The 19909-nt window shown below is 46.1% G+C and overlaps 1 protein-coding gene across 1 annotated transcript; it reads right to left on the bottom strand.

Moving 5' to 3' along the window:
* Positions 1-467: 467 nt before the first annotated feature.
* Positions 468-17770, bottom strand: LOC136192617 (uncharacterized). The gene is made up of 28 exons (XM_065981267.1): positions 17569-17770; positions 11205-17507; positions 10207-11148; positions 10053-10153; positions 9716-9998; positions 9212-9390; positions 8961-9164; positions 8809-8901; positions 7654-8754; positions 7434-7591; positions 7233-7362; positions 7069-7179; positions 6746-7015; positions 6311-6691; positions 6070-6200; positions 5865-6016; positions 5666-5818; positions 5424-5619; positions 5020-5360; positions 4812-4969; positions 4640-4757; positions 4497-4586; positions 4351-4443; positions 3640-4302; positions 1344-3587; positions 1044-1289; positions 870-978; positions 468-807 (listed from the first exon to the last, which is right to left on the bottom strand). The coding sequence occupies exons 1-28, from the start codon at positions 17630-17632 to the stop codon at positions 636-638; spliced, it is 15186 nt and encodes a 5061-aa protein (XP_065837339.1). The 5' UTR covers positions 17633-17770; the 3' UTR covers positions 468-635.
* Positions 17771-19909: the final 2139 nt, after the last annotated feature.

Below are 19909 nucleotides of genomic sequence, written 5' to 3' on the forward strand. Positions count from 1 at the left end.
CGGAAAAACTGGCTGGCGGAAGCGAGTACAGTATTGTCTGTGAGCTGGAAATCGTCCGTCCGTCTTTGATCGTTTCTTCGTCGCAAAGCACAAAAACGCTAACGCACTCTAGACCAGAAGCTTTCGTCAGATTTTATTCCTGGTTTCGCATCTCTTTTTCGAATTCGGTAAATGCCAGTCTGGCAATTTACCGAATAACAGGACCCAGCGGTAAAAAAACAAAGGCTATATTTACGTTGCTATAAATTTCAACCTTTCATGCCATTCCTTACTGAATTGGTTGTATTTTGCTCAGAAACTTCGGCGCCTCAGTACAGTGAATAATCAATGTCATGCTCGGTCATCCCTATACAGCCTACCGGTATCTAATTAGAAGAGATCGAAACAAAACAAGGATCCTACTTTCTTTGCCACGTTTTTTCGACACGGTTTTGAAGACTCAGAGAGACAGAGTTGCGAGACGATAGTATACTCTAGCATGCTACAGACAAGCAAAACTCGTGCAGTGAGAAAAAGGCAATGAGTGTTGTTTCCAAGCAAGTACAGGGACACCTATAATTAAGCAAGACTGACAGACTGACAGATTGAGGGAAACATTCACCAACACAGATGGTAAGAAAGACAACACAGAACATTCATTGAATTTCGCTTTTCGCGACTGACTCTTCCTCCGGCACGCATTTGGACGGGAACGACACGGCGACAGGATCACTACTCACCTCTTCTCCTGCAAACACCGGGTTGCAAAACTCCGATGAAATCTCCTTTTGACTTGCCGCCGGTGGATTCATGGTCGGGGCATATTCGCTAAATTGATTGCAAAAAATAAAATCCTATGTACGATAGAAGCCCCGTGCATGCATGCATACCCGCGGTCTTTCTCGTGTTTTCGCCCTTTCACTAAAACAACCACGACAGAAAAGATGATCAGCAATATCACAAAGCCGCCGGCTCCTCCAATTATGTAAACCGCCGGTACTTTGAAAATAAAGCGACTTTGCAAACATCTAAAACATTATAATATTTCAATTTAAGCACCATACCTGGACTAGACATTTTAGAGCAGCTAGGAGATGATAATGGGCATGTTATGTTGAGATAAATCGTCGATGATCCTGACAACCGAGGTGTACCCTTGTCAGTTGCAGTAGCTGTAAACTTGTGCGTGCCGTAAGACGACCAGTCCAACTCTTTGCTTAGAAACACTGTTCCGGACAAGGGATTGATGTCACAGATTCCTTTCTGATGTCCGCTGCTAACCAAGCTGTACACAATCTCCCCGTTGGTTCCTACAAAACAGAATACAGTGGCGAGACTGCTGTTGCATCCCACCCTAGACTGACCTGAATCGCTATCAGAAGCAGTAACGTCAAGAAAAACTTGACCTTCGGGATAATCTAGAGGAATGGAAACATTGTACTTCATCTCTTCAAACACTGGACTGTTGTCGTTGACGTCCAGAATTGAAACCAGAACGCTTGCCTCTGACGTACGTAGAACAGGCTGATCAACCCTCGCCTGAATAGTCAAATCAATTCCTCGAATAGTTTCGTAATCAATTTCAGAAGAGTTTGCAACTCGAATAACTCCTCGTGGAGTTACCTCCAAGCAAAGTGAAGAAACCAAACCAGGAATGAGCGTTTGCTTCTGTATGGTGTACTCGACGTCGTTGCCAGGCCGACCGTTGACGAGAGCCATGACTTGAATAACGTTGAATCCAAACGGCGAATTCTCATTCAATTCTGCGCGATATTGACGATGAAAAAATACTGGCTTCTTAGCATTGGCTGCTTCTTTAACAGTAACGACGACAGTGGCTTTGCTAAAAAGTTTCGGAAGCTCCTTGTCCCAAGTTTTCATGACAATCGTAAACTTTGACAAAATCTGGTAGTTGATGACGGCATCATGAGAAAGATAGATGCCAATTGCGTCGGAAGTCAAACGAATGTCAAACGTGTCTCGAGAACTGCTAGGACTCACAGAAAGCATTTCGTATCCGATTGCATTTCGATTAAAACCCGAATCAAGATCTGTCGCACTTAGCTTCAAAACTAATTCGCCCCCTTGCGCCAGTTCGTCAACGGTAGCAAAGTACTGATTCTGAGTAAATTGCGGCGCATTGTCGTTGACATTGATAATTCTAACTCGAACAATAGCTACAGCTAGAGCTCCAGGGATTTCTGTTGTAACAGCAATGACAGTGACATTGTGCTCTCTCTCCTGCTCGTAGTCCAAAGCTTTGATCACCGACAGGATCCCCGTTTTCTCGTCAACACTATACGGCAACAACTCGGAGTTATAGAGTTTGTAAGAGATGGTACTAGAATTAAGGGACGTGCGGAGAAACAAAGACGGAATTGGCTTCAGAATAAACCCAATGGGAACGCTTTCGTTGATCTTCACTTCGTGCGATGGATGAGCGAATGTAAACTCGTCAAAAACCGTGAGAGTCAAATCGAAATTGCACGACTTCGGTTCCACAGCTTGATCTTGAGCTGTTACGCTAAATGTTGCAATGTCGAATACGTCACCGGTTGGCTTCGATAATGCCGAATCAAGAATAACTTCTGCTTTGCTGTCAATCCGAAGGAAAACTTGGTCACGCTGAAGGACAGACGAATGAAAATTTGTTAGCGTGTAGTTAAGTAGCCCATTTGTGCCATTGTCAAGATCGATAGCTTTCAAACTGAAAAGCACCGAACCCGGAGGAGTCGTGTATGGAACAGAAGCAATCAGGACAGGAGATATGCAAGATGGTGCGCGGTTCGACAAACGAACGCCGATCGTTATGCTTCCTTTTGTGCTGCACGGTGGCTGGCCTTTATCAGACGCGATGACATTCAAAACGTAGCTCTCCAGGGTAAGATGATGTAATAAAGTGACAGATCCTGAGCTCGAGTTGATATGGAAAACATCAGACGAATCTAGCTGAAGTGAATATTCTATTTCTCCATTTGGAGAAGCGTCAGAATCCTTATCAGCTGCATTCAGATGAAGGATCAATGATCGCGGTACGGCCACCGCTTCTCCAAGTTCAATTGACAAAGGTAATCCTACGAAAACGGGACAGTGCAAATTGGGCGAGATGACTTTGACAGAGACATCTACTGATCCCGACAGTGATGGAGCACCTCCGTCAGATGCCACCGTAATAATATGCAGCTCAGACCCCAAGTGTCCATCAAGTATTGCTGTAGTAAAAATTTCTCCCGTTTGGGCGCTAACTTTGAAGAAAGCATGATGTCCCGTCGAGCTTGTCAGACTGTACGTTATTCGACCGTTTCTACCCATGTCCGAATCCTCTGCAGACACAGCAGCAACCCGATGACCAACAGCAGCTGACACAGATACATAAAAACGAAGCGAGGATGAGTTGAAGGTTGGCGAATGAAGATTATCTCCTGCCAACTGGTCACACCTGTCACCATCATAACCTTGCGTGCAATCACACATGTCCGGTCCAATGCATACGCCAGTAGACGCATTTCCACAGTTATTCACTCCGGTACAATCTGGAACGCTGCAATCGAGTCCACTCCATTTAGCATCACAAGTGCAGGTATCAAACCTAAGGCAGCGACCGTGCCCTAATACAAGAAAAAATTCTTTAAAATGACGGTGCAGCAACATTCACTTTACCTGAACAGAAGTTTCTCTTTTCGCAAGAATATTCGCTGCAGTCAGGTCCAGTGTAGCCGTAGAAGCACTCACACAAGTCCAGTTCAACACAGACGCCTCTCCCAGAACAATCGTTCTGTCCCTTGCACGACGTCAAACTGCAATTTTTTCCCTCGTACCCAGAGTAGCACAGGCAGTATTTTCTTTTATTCCGACCCTGGCAGACGCCATTTCCTGAGCAGTCGTTCAGTTCAGGACAGTGATTCGGTACTTCGCAATCTTGCCCAGAGAACCCAGCGTAGCAGTCGCAAGTGTTCGGCGCCGAGCACTCGCCGTTGCCCGAACAGTTTCCGCGATTTGTGCACGAGGGAATGGCGCAGCTCGATCCGCTCCATCCTTCGTCGCATTTGCAAACATCATAGCCAACGCACGAGCCGTGATTGCTGCAGTAGCCGACGGCTTCGCACGAGTGCTTAGCGCAGTCAACTCCCGCCCAGCCGACTTCACATTTACACTTGTTGTGATCGATGCAAACTCCGTGGCGATAGCAGTCACGGAGGAGAGTACAGTTCGCCACTTCACTGCAGCTAGACCCAGTAAATCCAGCTGAGCACTGACAAACGTTGCGAGATTTACAGAGACCTTGAAATGGATTGGTGCAATTGTCAACGTCATAGCATGTGGCTGTAAGAGAAATAAAAAATCAAGTAAAATTTGAAAACATTTATTCACCTGGTTCGTCGCAAAGAGGCCCATCCCAGCCAAAATGACATTGACAAAATCCAGATAGGCAGTCTCCATTTATACTGCAGTTGCTGCAAGATCCTACAAAAATATTCAATTTCCTTTTTGTCTTTGACGTGGTACTCGATTCTTGCCTAGACTGCAGTCATGTCCAAACCAGCCCGGCAAACAAACACAGGTCGCGTTCACACAACGCCCTTTGCCAGAGCATCGAGTAGGACAACCTATGCTCAAAACGCGCATTTGATAATTTAGACCGTTAATCAAAGAGAATCACCTGTTTGATAGTCTTCCTGTTCTGCTAGAGATGTGTCGTTTGTAATGGCCACGTCGAAGATGCATTCGGTCAAACGAACTCCGTTCAAGCCCTTCTGCTTGCACAAATCTTCGGCCATCTGCAACAAAATTAAGTTACAGCAGGAAAGTTTCTTTCACAGAGACAAAAATACCGTCGTTGTAGACGAGTCGATATCATTGATATTGTAAATAGGAACAAACAATGGGTCAGTGTACGATGAGTCCATGGTGTCATCTTTGTGAAAATTAGAATGATTCCACGACCATGTTCCGTTTAAGCCAGATCCATCAAACGTTTGTAAAATTTTCCCTATCAAAAACATAAGTTTATAAAACTGATAAGAAATTTAGAGAAAGTACAGGATTTCGCAAACTGTAGCACTCTTCCCGTGGGATATAACACCCCATCTGATCCAACCAAATCATTCGAGACGTTCCCATCCATGAAACCACAAAGACCCTCCGTAGCTCGTTTGAAAGAGGAACCGACAAGAAACGCAATATTGATAAATTGACGCTGCATCACAGGACTGTACTGAACGTCAAGAGAGAGACCGACGCCATTAGAAAACTGAAAAGCTATCAAAGCAATTTTTTCTTTCGACGTCCCATTCAGGAATAGACTCGGTTCCACGTGAACGCTATCGTCAGGCAAAGTGAGCTTCGACCCGTGTTTTAAACGAGTGATTAAGCCGTTAACTCTAGGAAAAGAACAGACAACGTCAAAAACTTCAAATCGCGGGAACGTCGACGAATTTAACTACCTGACGAGAGGCAAGTCATTGGGTCCAGGACTGTGGAGCGTAGACACGGTGACAACGCTCGTGCCCGCTTTCACAGCCACGGCGCCAGTGAGAGATGTACGTTTGTACTTATAGAAGCGTGCACTGACCCCGAAGTCGTTGGAGACGCTTTTGCAGTACCAGAATTCGCCGATATCAAAAAAATCATAGTTGAAGCCTAAAAATTCACTGTTAAGAGACACGAAAGACGCTACTATTATCACCATCCAAAGTTTGCATATGAGGATCTCCAACAGCAGCGTTTATGTTTATCTCGCACCATTCGCCCTCCCACGGTGGCCAGGTGCACAAGCAATACGGCTTTCTGTCAATTTCGCTCCCCGCCGGATTGACGCACACGCCGTTGAAAGAGCAAACTAAAAAAAATAAAAAAATAAAGAAATTAAAAGATTAATGCCGTACACGGTACAGGACAGCAATCGGGTATGTCGCAGTACGGGCCTGTCCATCCTTCCGAGCAGACCGGTGGTAAACCGCCGCGGCCATGCTTCGATTGGCAACTGCAGGTGCAGTCTTGCCAAACCGCTTCAAGGCCTTCTGGACAAGTAGGACATCTGCGAAAAAAAGCATCAGGTGTTAAAACTAAAGGCTACGTGGCTATATGCACTTGTCTTCTAGACAGAGGCAGCCACTTGGACCAAGAAAAGAATCCATGCAGTTTTTGCACTTGCACGCACACTCGCACGTTCCGTTAGGACCAATAACGCTCCGGCTGCCATCGGCGCACGTACAACCACACTACAGAACAAATAACCATTAGCACAACAAAAAAACCGGAGTGCTAGTAAAGTTTCAGATAATGAAAGTTGCAATAACGGAGTGTGTGCAAGAGCGTCTCGTTACTATACCTGACACTTTCCGTCAACTCCAACTGATGCGTGTCTTAAATCGGCGCACTGGCATAAGCATTCCGGTTGAGCAATGGAAGAAGACGATGCTTCAACTGTTCCGTTCGAGCAAGGAGGACGGCAGGGACAGCCAGGAAGTCCACCACAATCACACGTTTGGCAGATTTTTACTCCCTTTTCGTCATTACTGCACTTGCCTTCAAATGGACACTGACAAGAACAATCACTTTCGTCATCAACTGGCAAACATAGTCCTGATATGACGTTCACGAAATCGGCATTTTGCCACTTGTAGATTCGACTAGAGTCCTCGAGGAGTAGATCGACGGACGAATGGGCTTCAACTTCGTAGATACCGGAAAACATGGATGCCAGTAGCTTCTACAAGTAACAGCTAATAATCGCTCTAATGAGGAAAAGTACGCAAATACTAACTTTGCCAAAATCACATCCCTCGTAGCACCGTTTCGTTACGAAGTGTCCTCGTAGGACAGGGATTATTTCTAAAAAGAATTTAGATTCCGCAAGCGGAGAGCTGGGCGATGAAAGAGCCAATTTTATAAAGTCCGGAATGGCAGACGTAACGTAAGGCGCCGTCTTGTATGAAACTGGCCATTCAATTGCAAACGTCGGATAAACTGACGACTCGAATACTGAAGACTGATGAGGATGACGAGTGAGTTTCTGACTTGAATGCAAGTTGGCCTGAAACGAAGTGTATGATTCTAGACGCAGAACCGATATCTACAAACGCAAACCTTTTTCAAGTACTCTAGTCCAACGCCATTTCTCCATATGCTGCCCCAACTTAGACTTCCTCGAGACTCTGCTTCGTACGCAAACAAGTACTCTGCTCCGTGTTTGGCTAACTAAGAAGGCGGAGCACCGATAAGTTAAAAACCAAATCAACAACCGATCTCACCTGGTAATCCACGTAAAACGTGTAATCTACTGAAACGGTCAATCGACCACGAATGCAAGTAGGACCGATATCGATGCAGAAAGACTGCTGACGGTCAACACCGTGTGTCTGACCGCGAAGAACTCCATTTCTAAAGCACATGCAGGGAAACGATCATTCACGGTCCCAACCGCATCTTGCTATACACTACACTGTACTTACAAATCTTTTGCTGATAAAGAAAAGTTTGTCTGACTACCAATCGTTATTGGGCCATCAAACACAAACCCTAGCTTCGATACAAACGGCGACGTATGATTCGAGCGAAACGTCATTTGAATCTGCGGCGAGTAGCTGACAACTGTGTTAGACGTAGCATCCTGATCAAACGAAAAAAACGATACTGAGGGGATAGACGTATAAAATACGCTGGAAAACTTACGCCGAGCCTGATGATTTCGTGATAGAAAAGCGTGCCTTTCGTCAGGTCGCACCACCGCGAAGCTCTGTCGCTTGCGCATGGTGCAACCCCTACTCCGCTGGCGTGATTTAATTCGATGAACGTCACGACGTCATCATAAGAATTGAAGTAGTCGACGACGTAACCGGCCACGGGGCCACTAGGACGGCCCACAATTACGTCTCCAACAGACAAATCAAGATCCGAAGGTAAAATATTCTCAAATATGACAATTCCATCAAGCCCATTTCCACCAAGCCCAGTCGCAGTTGGAGAGACAATTGCCTGAGGATCGCTTCTTTTATTGACATCCAATTTTATAAATGACGACGAACTTGAACAGATCGCCAACGTAGTGTGGACAATCGTATGTAATCCGGAAACGTGGATCGCCGTCACTTTCTCCAAAAAGCCGCTCGTCGCATGACTCACAATAGCCAAAGTCAAATTCGTCAGAGCCGAAGCTCGGTTCTTATGGGTAGCTATTACTATTCGATCATTCTTAGCCGAACGCTTGCACTTGTATATTGACGTCGACGGAGAAATGATTGCCGTGTGTAAAGCGCCCGGAAGATTCGAAGATTGGAGAGCATCGACGTTGGGAATCAGTTCAACTGCTGTTTTGTCGTAAATATCTTCCAAAGAAACAGAGTCAATGAAGTCTGCATACTTGAAAACTTCCTCCAATTTTGCCGGATTTGCCTTGACGAATTGATACTGCCCGACTGTCGACATAGCCAAAACTTTATCTAGAACGCCCCCACTTTGAAGACTAGCGAGAATTTCTCCAATAAAGATCTTTTCCAGAGGAGGCTTTACGACGTAGTAAGTGAAGACTTCAGTGGTGATAAGACGATAAATCTTTGTTATTGACGGATCGACAACGCGCACGTCACGATGAAGGTCAACGAACTTCTTACGGCGATCAGAGGCAGACGAGTCGTCCAACGGGGATCTCTTGCCTCTATCGTTTGACTTTCCATCAGGAAGATGGCTAGGAATTTTAGGAGCGTCAGCATCAAGTCCGTAGTCAGGCGTCACACGCCCGTATGGGCACACAAACTCGTTCCAGCCGCTGCACGACTAAAGGGGGACGCGATAAAAAATTGACCTGCATGTGTACAAGAAGTAACTTGCCGTGTTGTGAAAATAGCAGTGATCTATGTCGTAGCAATGCTGCTCAGTTTCGTTACTGGGCGAATTACCACAAATCTCCGAACAATTCACTCCCTACGTATATAAAGAATGGAGTAAAAAAAATCAGCATGATTTATGTAGAACGCACGTACCCTAATTCGCTCTGAGCAATTGATCATCCGACTGGGAGCAAAGCAGCCGTAATAAAACCACGCTTCACATTGTTCCGTGTCTGAACCTACGCCAAGGCCAGGAAGGCACCTCTGCTGAGAATCGCACCAACCGCAGCCAGGCTGCCGAGTGCACGAATGACACGTCGCGTACAGATTGCAATACGTTGTAGTGCATGCTCGACCCTGTAAACAGAAAACTTAAACGCATTCAATTTACTTAGCTTATGCACCTTCCAACCAACTCGACAGCGACACTGGTTCGGTCCAACGCACTTTCCGCGTCCCGAGCAGTTGTTTACGTTGCTACAATCAAACGCGCTGCAGTCTTCACTGCCCTTCCATCCATTAGAACATAAGCAATTGCCGTTCACGCATCTTCCGCGTTGTGAGCAAGAATTAGGACATCCATCTGTGTGAAAGCAAAGAAATTAAACTGCTAAGTAGCGCTATATGCTGTCACAGTATATCCTATCCTAAACCTTTCAAGTTATCTACGGTCTATTCAATCACACATGCCTATGATTCAATCTAGAGACCAAGAATTTTGGTAGGTCGGAAACTAGGCATAACATTTTTATACGCGCCGAAGAAGCACAAACGCGCTGCAAACTAGCAAAACAGCTCTCTTTTGCGACACCCTTCTATAGCGGTAAATAAAAATGCATGGGCGCTAGGATTTATCTTACTACACGCATATGTATGCAGCATTAGCGGGACTTTGTACTAGGCCATACCAGCTGGGGGTTTGATACAGTAGAACGGAAGACGAGAGCTGCATTCTTCGTCGCACCAACCAGTTGACGTAAGCTTCGCACAGTTTTCTTCGCCCATCTTCTCTATCCAATTCTCGTAGTCCACTTTCGAACCGTCAGACCAAATCCACGCTCGCTTTTCATTACGACGAAGTCCTAACCAACTTCCAACATTTGGTGAAGAAAACGACGCTTGAGGAACGAGATCGTTCAAAAATCCGTCTACAGAACCACTGTGGCTGGATGCAAGGGTTGCATGTCGAGCCTAACACACGACATACAAAAAGTTAAGTGCGGTCTATACGTTTGATCTACTTACTTTGCAAAACTCGTTCGCTGTGTACCAATCAACTGCACTTCGCACGTACAGGTAGCACTGTAAATGATACCTATCTTCACGCACCCAACCAAAGGGACAACCTAAGATTCAGATATTGAAAAAACAAAATTCTTTCTAACGCCAGATAGTTCACCTTTGTTGGCGTTCAAAGGCGGTACTGATTTCACAGGAAATATATCGACATCTGCCAAACTAGGCACATCGCTCTTGTCTCTAACTCTTTTCGCAGCTTCACTAAGATCAGGAGTGCCCCACCAGTTCTCAGTCGCTTTGTGTGCACCTTGACCAGCATCGGGCCCAGACGCTAATTCGTACAAATTCGACGGGTTGTCAAAAGTATTCTCACTGTACGATGGACCAATCCCAACGGCATAGACGGACCATCGATAATCCGGTTTCTGACAAACATTCCAATATAACGTATTGTTTACAAATTCTTGGCCGGGCACCGATGATCGTTGGCCCGTTTCCCAAAAGACGACAAACCGGCCCGTGTTATTGTAAAAAGTGTTCTGAGAAACGACTGCAGCCGTTCTGTTAATTGCCAACGTGTCGAACTGTATGCCGCCCGAATTATGACTGACAGTGTTACTGCCTATATTCACCGTCACACCCGACGAAAGAGACGATCCACGAACCTTCACTATGTCTCCTTCCCTATTTCTCACAATGCGATTGTCAAAAACGTTCACCAACGTGGGTTCGCTTCTGCTTGTAGTAAGGTTGATGCTCACTGCGCCGCCTACGTTGTCGGCGATGCCGTTGTTTTGAATTGACACGTTGACGTGGTCAATGAAGAGAGAGACGCCGCTAGCACTGGCATTGCTTTTGCCGTTTCCTGTGATCGTATTTCTTAGGATTTTAACGTCATTAGTCAACAAACTACGCGACGGAGAATCGCCGCTCGTCATGTTTCCGTCTATTCCGTTCCAAGAATTGTCCAAAATCGTAGACGAAAAGATGGATACGCTTGACCGATCGTAAGTGCTTCGACTAGAATTGAAAGCTACTCCTGATATCAAATTAGAGGCTAACAATCCATTAGTGACAACGTGTGACGACGAGTTTGAATTTTCTAGTTAAAACAAATTAGAAGTAGATACATGAAAACTTAAGCAGTAAATTTCTTACCTGTGGAACGTTGCTGAACGTAAATTAAAGCGTAGTCTGCCCAGGGATTAAAAACGAAGTCTTCGATATCGATATAGACATAAATTGATACACTTGCTGAACTTCCCGACGTCACGTGATGAAGAACCTGATCAGGAAATTGGAATTTCCTAGAGCTGTACACGTTCTGACCGTCAATTTTAACGTAACTATTTGAATTTTGAAAGTGAAGAGACACGACACTAAACGATAGTACGTAGTCCATGTTGGCCTGAAGAAGGACGGTGCAAACTTGAGAGTAAACGCCTACGCCGGAAAGGCGAGGAACGAACTTTAGGTAGAATGGCTCTTCGACAGAAACTGGTTCCGATTGAGTGCACACATCCATAAGCAATCTTGGCTCCACAGGGTAATGCCAGAATGGTTGCAAGAAACCATCTCTAGCCAATGCTAATCCGTGCCCCTCGTTTCCAACTGCGATAACATCATGGAGTGCACTCTCAAACGTATTCGACAGCCTGAGCCCTGTTCCTTCATTTGATGAAACGTTGAGTCTGTTCAGGTTGGCCACGGGCGCATTGACTACATTGATACCGGTCCAAGCGTTCCCTGTGACGTTCACGTCATTCATCTCCAATGCGCTTCCTACAGCTAAAATAGCCGGAATTTTCACGCCGTCTGCAAATCCCGCTCCGGAAACGAAAACATGGCTTACATTCAGCGACGCTGATTTAGAAAACCGAACGCCTGACCAGTACAGCGGTGACCGTTCGTTCCAAAATGTCGATCCAGTTTTGACGCACACTACCTGTAAGGCGCCTAAGGCACACACAGATCTTTCATGCACGTAATTGATGCAACTTCGTATCGACGTCTCTGAACCTCGGCAAAGTAAATGCTCAATCCAAGCTTCACCAGAGTATGATTTATTCGAATAAAGAGACGGAGATTGTTGCTCCACAGCTCCTTTATATCCTATTTCCTTGCAGACAACGTTTGACAATAAGAAATTGTGACTAGTGCTGTGAACGTCGCTTTCGTCCTGTAAAGCACATAACGCACCCCACGTCTTGTTGTAGTAGACTTGAACAATTCCTTCATTCGTGCTCATTCCACCGTAGAGACGAACACTTCTTTTATATTTGGGCATCGCCAAGTCGTGGCCTACAAATCGAATTGGCTGACTCTCTGTTCCTCGAGCTACCAGGCGGCCTTCGACAAGTATGCCAGTGTTTGAAACAAATCGGATTTCGGTGCCAGCTTCTACTGCCAACGTCTTCCCAGGAAGAATGGAGATATCTCCAACAACTGTGAAAGGACTTCCAGAGAGAGGAATCACAGTATCCACAACAACTCGGCCGCGAAGGAGTCTCCGAGGCCTCAAAATAGATCCCTCCCGTGACACGTTAGCGGAAACAGCAGATCCATTTGCAGACATTAAGTATGGAATGAAGTCAGAAGAAGCAAGCCGCGAAATCTGCCCAAAATCGCAGATTCGGTCGCGAATTTCGGCCTCTGAAGTTGTACCCCAGTAGTTGCGACGAACGTCCACAGTGAGCTCACTAGAACTCTGAACAGGTAATTGAATGCTAAGCTCAAACCGAGACTCAGGATTGTTGAATTCATTTCCGCGAATGACTACTTGAGAAGAAGTCAAAAGGGCAACAACGGACGGGCAGCCAAAACCACTAGGATGCATTTCGGTGGGATCGAAAACGTTTCCTATAAGTGTATTATTTTCAAAAACGAAAGGCGATTTTGTGAAATTAAATGGCGACAGCACGACAACATATTTTCCAACATTGCTGAAAAATAGATTGCGAGCTACACTTAAGGCCGGAGTACGACCTCGCAAGTAAATTGATTCGCCAAAGTTTGTGGCAAATGTGTTGCTCTCTATGCGAGCATAGACATTAACGAATTCGTCAAATTCTAGTGCTGTTCCGGTGTGGTTTCGGAATGTGTTGTCTGCAATGGTCAAGTAGTAGTAGAGATACACGTCGCGGAATGACGAAAATAATAAACCATTCTCGTTAGCATCAAAAACATTTTTCATGACCTTCCATTTGCATCCTGACCGACTAGATCCAAGGAAAACATTGATAGCAGCGTTGCCCGTTTGCAAGAAAACATTAGACTGAACGATAGACGTCCATCGAGAGTAAAAGCTGTCACAGTTGTCTTGAATTCGGATTCCTGCATCTGCACTTCCGGTCACTTCGTTGTTTATAATTTGAACGTTTCCTCGAGACTGAGAAGTTCGTATTCCGTCAATGTGAGAGTTTCGAATTGCACTGTTAGTTATGGAAAGAATACCAAGATTTCTATTCACGTAAATTCCGTAGGTTGAGCAATTTTCAGTTCTCAGATTTCTTATAGCAATGTTCTCCCAGCCACCGTGTACGTTAACGCCATATTTCGCGGAAAAAACATAGCTGTCAAGAATACGGGTGTAGCCCATAGCAACGCTCGGATCTCCACGGTTGAAGCTTTCCCTTGTAGACAAAGCCACCGCATGAAGAGAAAATCTAGAACTTCTATTTTGTCCTCCACTTGTAAGTTCAACGTAGACCGAACTGCTAGCCGAGAGCGCTGTGCTATAGTATAAACTGACCTTCTCGTACGTACGAAGAGACGGTGAAGCTTCATTAGGCCCATTTCGTATCACGAGTTTATCGTCGGAAAGTAACTGCACGAAAGCAACGGTTACGAAAAGAACTGTGTTGGGCGGACCACGTAGTACAACGGAGCAAACTTTCCCGGCGATGTGATCATCAGGATGCAATCCAATGTAAATTCCGTTCTCTTCACCAACGTACAGAGTAGGTGGAGATAAGCAGATTGATTGATAATTCGTTAAATAACTTGGTGAAGTTCGAGGCGAGTATGAATACATTCCGGCGCCTACAACGTTCCTGATCGTAACATCGTGATACGTCACACTTCGAAGATTTGGGCTGCGGACAGATATTCCGTCTCCTCCTCCGTCTTCCACTACAACTCCAGAAATGTTTGTCTTTTCGTGAAGATACTCCAACATCAAACCAGTAGAAGCACAATCTGTTATAGTCAAGTTCACAAACTTGGGCGACCGAAAAATCGATTTCACGGCAGGAACGCTTTTTATCGCTGAACGTCCAGCATTTTGAATGAGAGTGTGAAACAGCGACGAAGTCGGCAACGTGTGAGAATCATTTCCAGACACAGTTATAGTAGATGTGGCTGAAAATCGAATTCCCGCCCATTTGCCCAGTAATTTTCGTGATCGTGAATTTATTCTCGCTTGAACGCCGTATTGAGTACACCGTAAGGACAGGCGAGAAAGGCAGCGGAGCGCAGGCGTATAGAGACCAGCCAAGAAACTGCAATCATCCGGGTCAGGAGTATCTCGGCCTAGGGGACAGCTCACGCTTGTTATGACGGGCGTGTCTAGTTGAGGAAACCAGTCCTGTCGATAAAAGCCCAAATTGTTGTACCCAACTCGTCGGCAAGAAGATCTAGCTAGTGCCAATAAATCCTTAATAGAGCCTTGATTGGTCGGAAAGCAGATTGATCGCCATTCGCCTTCAAAATAAATTTGCAAGATACGGTCAATAAAACGAATATCTCCAACAGAAGACCCTGCTGCTCGGATGACAACCGGGCGGTCAGCCGTTCCCAATGACATCATGCTCCCTTCGACGAGAATTCCTGTATATTCCCTCGCCTCAATGACAACGCCTGCCTCGATAATAAGTTTTCCTGCTGGAAGGATAGTCACGTCTCTTGTCATCAGATAGGGAGACCTGGCATCGGACAAAGTCAACGTAGAATTTAACTGACCGCCGAGTTCTCCAGATAAACCAATCACCAGGGGAGAGCTGACGTTTCCACAGGGCAATTTTGTTACATTCAGGGGATCCGGTGACAGAAGAAACGGACAGTACGTTGCAGTGGCAAAATAATTGGAGTCGTAAAAATCGTATATCCTTTCGCGTATCACCTTCTCATCGTTCGTGCCCCAATAATTTAACGTCACATTGATTTTATCTAGGGACGACGTCGCCTCACTCAGGATGCAAACTTCAAATGACGACTCGGGATTGCCAAACACGTTGTCATATACTTGCAGGTGACGACCCCCAGTTATGTCTAGAATTGCTGTAGGAGAAGGCTTGCTCGTCTCTGATTGATTGTATACAGTGTTTCCCTTCAAAGTGTTATTTCGAAAAATCAAGACGTTTTTAACCGGATAATAAATCCGATTGCGGTCATATAATAAGACTATTGACCGACCTTTGTTGTTCTTGAAAATGTTGTGTTCTATTGTCGCTAGGTTGTCTATAGTGTGTACGCTGAATACATTTGTCGTCGGCGGAACGCGATTTCTTTCAATAATGTTGCCGGATATAGTTGCCGCCATCCGCAAGCCGGAAATGTAACCGATGTAAACGTAACCAGCGCAGTTAGAAACGATGTTGTTTCTTACAATCACTGAGCCCACAGTAAGTGAACTATAAATTTCAAGTGCTGCACCTGACACTCTTGTCACAACGTTCCTTTCAACAAGAAATGTCCTTTGTCCTGATCCTCTGCTCATGTACAATCCAAATCCATACCAAGTTGATCCATTGATGATGTTTTCAACAAAAACCACGTCTCCATTTCCTGTTGAAAATCTGAATCTAACCATACCAGTACTCAGAACCCGAGAATGAAGCATACGGCTTTTCGTAAACGCGCCACCCAAAAACACTCCGTAACTTGGACATCCCCTAGCCTTATTGCATTGAATAACGGTAAAAACAATCTCAACCAAGTTCCCTTGCCCAACAATATGCATACCACCGTACCAATCAACGTGCCCTTCAATAAACACGGTACCTAGAAACCCACGAAACTGTAGTCCATACGTCCACCACGGCAAGCGTGCTGACGAGTCTCCTGTAGAGCAGTTTATCAAGTCAACCTGTCGTGAATCCAGTCGATGACGACTAACGTATGCCCTCGCATTGCCGTAGATAGATGAATGAAAATAAAAGATCACTTGATGATAGTCAACTGTCATGCTGTCAGGAATAGTAAGATGAGCAGTTGGTGACAATGTCAGCTGCAAGTAGTCAAAGCCTGTGTAGTTATCGTAAATACGAAACGATTTCGAAGAGGGAGACTGAAGCAGGAACTCATCAAAAGATATCGTCATCCCATAGCCTGGATCTGTCTCTAGCACGTGAGTGACGTAGCGGGAGTGCATGTCTGTTTGAGTGAAATTGATATAACCACCGCTGTCATTAACGAAGTGAGACTCGGTGCTCCCTCCATTCTCTATGCTACCGAAATCGTACGAGGAAACGTCTTTCACCTCAGGACGGGCCAATAGCAGCGCTATCCTCGTAAGATCAATTCTGCACTTATCAAAACGACAATTGACGCACTTCAAGCGACGAGATGACCGCCCACTCAATCCAAATCCGGTGCAATTAAGAACCTTGAGATTCTCAATGTATATATCAGCGTGAACGTCGTTCAATAGGATATTTGAAGAGCGACTACTCGAGATAGTCACGTTCACCATTTCCGCCAGAGCAGTGTCTGCTGTAATAGCAGCAACGGTTTGATCCGGCTCCGAGCGCCGAATCTCATCCGGTACAACTCCAGTACGCGAAATCCTCACGTTCTTCAAAACGCTTGAAGTCGAAAATTCTCTTGTTCCATTCACCGTACTTTCGCTGGCGCCGCCCGAGGCAAACACGATACCGCCCCAAAATCCAACGCTTCCTTTACCGCAAACGACGCCCACGTCCTCGAAGTGATTACATTGACTCCTATTCCAGCGCTCCGCCGAACAATCCAAAAGGGAATTTTCCGCACCGTCGCAATGCACATTTGACAGTCCAATGATTCCACTTCCCGGACCGAATCGTCGTGTACTGTAGTCGGAACCAATGGGATTATTGAACCCGAGATGACGGCAAACAACCCTCGCGTTGTACACACTCCAATTATCGTCGCACACGGTGCCCCAACTCCCACTCGCTGCATCATACACTTCGATTCGCCCCTCGCGAGATGAATTACCGCCCACCAGACGGAGAACATCTGAATCGATTCCCGCCGACGCAAAGTGATGCATACTAATTTCTCGCTCACGCGTTCCCTCCGCTTTGACCGTTCCGTTGACGATAAGGCGAACGCGAGCTTGGAAGTTCATCTCAACGCCGGCTTCAATCGTGAGAGTCGTGTTCTCAGACACGATCAGATCTTTGGTAACGGCGTAGGGACTTTTCGCCAGTGAAAGTATCGCATCTGATGAGTAAATTCCCCCAATGTTCGTTTTGATACACGCTTTATAGAAAAAGAAAGAGTTCGTCAATTTTGGAGGAACTTGAGGCCGAACGGCACTTACAAACTCTTTTGCTGCATAGCAAACCGAGAACGCAGATAAAAAGACCCTGTAACCAGTGGAACATGGTCAGTCTCTGTGTAGACGAATTGCTGTGGTTCAGAAAACGATGAAACGCTGTTACAATAGGCAGAGACGAGAGACAACAACACTTGACTTGCGACTGCTGAATTAACAATATCTTTTCTGGGCGCGCATGCGTACGGGGCACACAGCTAGGGGCACGTAGACGCCCCTTTCGAAGAGTTGATCTTTCGCCTTTTTTCGCAGCCGGCATGCACGCTGAGCTCTTCTGCGAGAAGCACGCTGAGTTTTTCAGTCAAACAACATCGCTTTCGTTTGAGCCTCTGCAAAGATCGATATGTCGACAGTAGCAGTACGTGGGGGTCTGGACACTCTGGACCGCGAGCGTACGTACGTGGGCCGCGGCCGGTTCTTTCCTCCGCTTGGGCATCTTTTCAAACGTGGCAGATCGCTTGGACACGACGTGAATTCGAGTCGTTCTTCGGCGTTTTGATCTCGTTTCTTTCGTTTTAGTTGCCGAAGGGGAAGTTGATAGAGCCCGTCGAGTCGTCGGAGAAGACTGACGAATTGGTGGAGATGCTTTTTGGAATGTTCCCTTAGGGAGATACTGGACAGTGGTCCTAAGGAACGCGGAGAGTTATTTGATTTGGCGTGGACGATAAACGACCGCGTTAGGCTTGCTTATACCGTAGTAGAACGGTAGGTAATGCAACAATATTCTTAGCTCACCCCTTTGCACTGAAGCGTTTTCTGGCTTCGAAAGCAGAATCCTACGTCCGCCATCTTTTTGCGACGCGGGCATGCGCAATAGAGCATAAACGAAATGGTTCGAATCGGCCTTCCGAGGCTCCTTCATCCACTTTTGGCGCTCGACGAGCTTTTTCCGCAGCTTTTCTATACGTTCTTTAAGTCGCTCGCGCGAAAAGAAGTCAATAGAGCTGAAAATGGCTTCCCGTAAGTACGGCAGATGAGACGAGTGCACAAAACGACTCGCGAGCTTCAGGGACTCCTGAAAGTGTTTTCTGATCGACTAGAAACTCGATGGACTCGCTCGTACGACTGGGAAGATGACTCGTAGGCTCCTCGTCCTCCTAGGTCACGTGTAGCCTAGAGCTCGAGATAGAGGTACTACATGCAGAGCGGGAGGAAATTTTGATAAGGCGCCTAATTGCTAGGTCAACCGATTCTTTTCACGGGCCGTCAAACGTTTTAGTTGAGTAATCGTTCTCTGCAGGCTAGCCACAAAATTATAATAAAGACCACAACAAACGATAGAATGCGACACATGAGCAACCGTGACATCGATTAGTTCGTGAAGTTTCATTATCTATCTAGTACCTACCTACTTCGCAGACAACATTTTCGAACTCCAGCAAGGGTGATCAGTCCATAAGGTAAAGGGGTCAGATCCAACTCATCCAAGCTTATGAGCACATTCTTGGACGATGTGTCGTGTCACGTGTACAGATATCACTATAGACACATTCATTCCTTGTGAGAGCTAATCGAAAAGCTATTGATTGGCATTCGTGCTATTTACGCTGCGGAGACTAGACAACACAAAGCCTAGCATGTTCTGACGGCATGCGTGGACGGCTCCGCACGCTCGTCCTTACATTAAATTCACTTCCCACTGCATCGATCGAGAAAAGCCATCTAATTTGCATGAGACTATGGGTATGGGGACTTGCACGCATTCATTGCTCGAAGGTCAAACTTGGCCACTTGTGGCACGATCCTATCAATCACGAACGCGTCAACAGACTATCACGAACTGGGACAGGTGTTCATGCAACAAAGACGGGAACGATCCATCGTTCGAAAGTGACGACGAAGTTCATAACGAAGAAAAACGTCAAAAGATACGTACATCGATTCGTCGCATCGGCGGCATTATTTCTTCCTAACTAGATTGTCTATTCTATTCGTCGTACGTGCGAAATCGGCTTGAATCCGTCGGACGACCACAAGGAAACAATTCAAACGTTGGGGGTGCTCTGAGGCGCAACGAAGCTGCCCACGACGTGGCTTGGTCTCTCTGACTCAATACTCCTCCGAAGTAAAGTGGGTTCCATGAAGACTGCTGCATGCATTGGCCTGCAGCTTGTAATAAAAAGCCAACGATTCTGCTGCAGGCGGAGTACTACTTTTAGACAAAGGCTTCCAGACGCTAAACGCCAAAGCTATTGTAAGAAAAAGTACTAACCACCACTAGACAACGCTGGTGCCGTGTTCTGACGCAGTGAGCAGCCCTGGCTGCCCTTAGCATCCTAAAGCTGTTGGTTGCGGCGCCGAGTCCCTGCATGGGCCGCAACCCACG

This window comes from Oscarella lobularis, chromosome 11, assembly GCF_947507565.1.
Source record: "Oscarella lobularis chromosome 11, ooOscLobu1.1, whole genome shotgun sequence".
NCBI lineage: Eukaryota > Metazoa > Porifera > Homoscleromorpha > Homosclerophorida > Oscarellidae > Oscarella > Oscarella lobularis.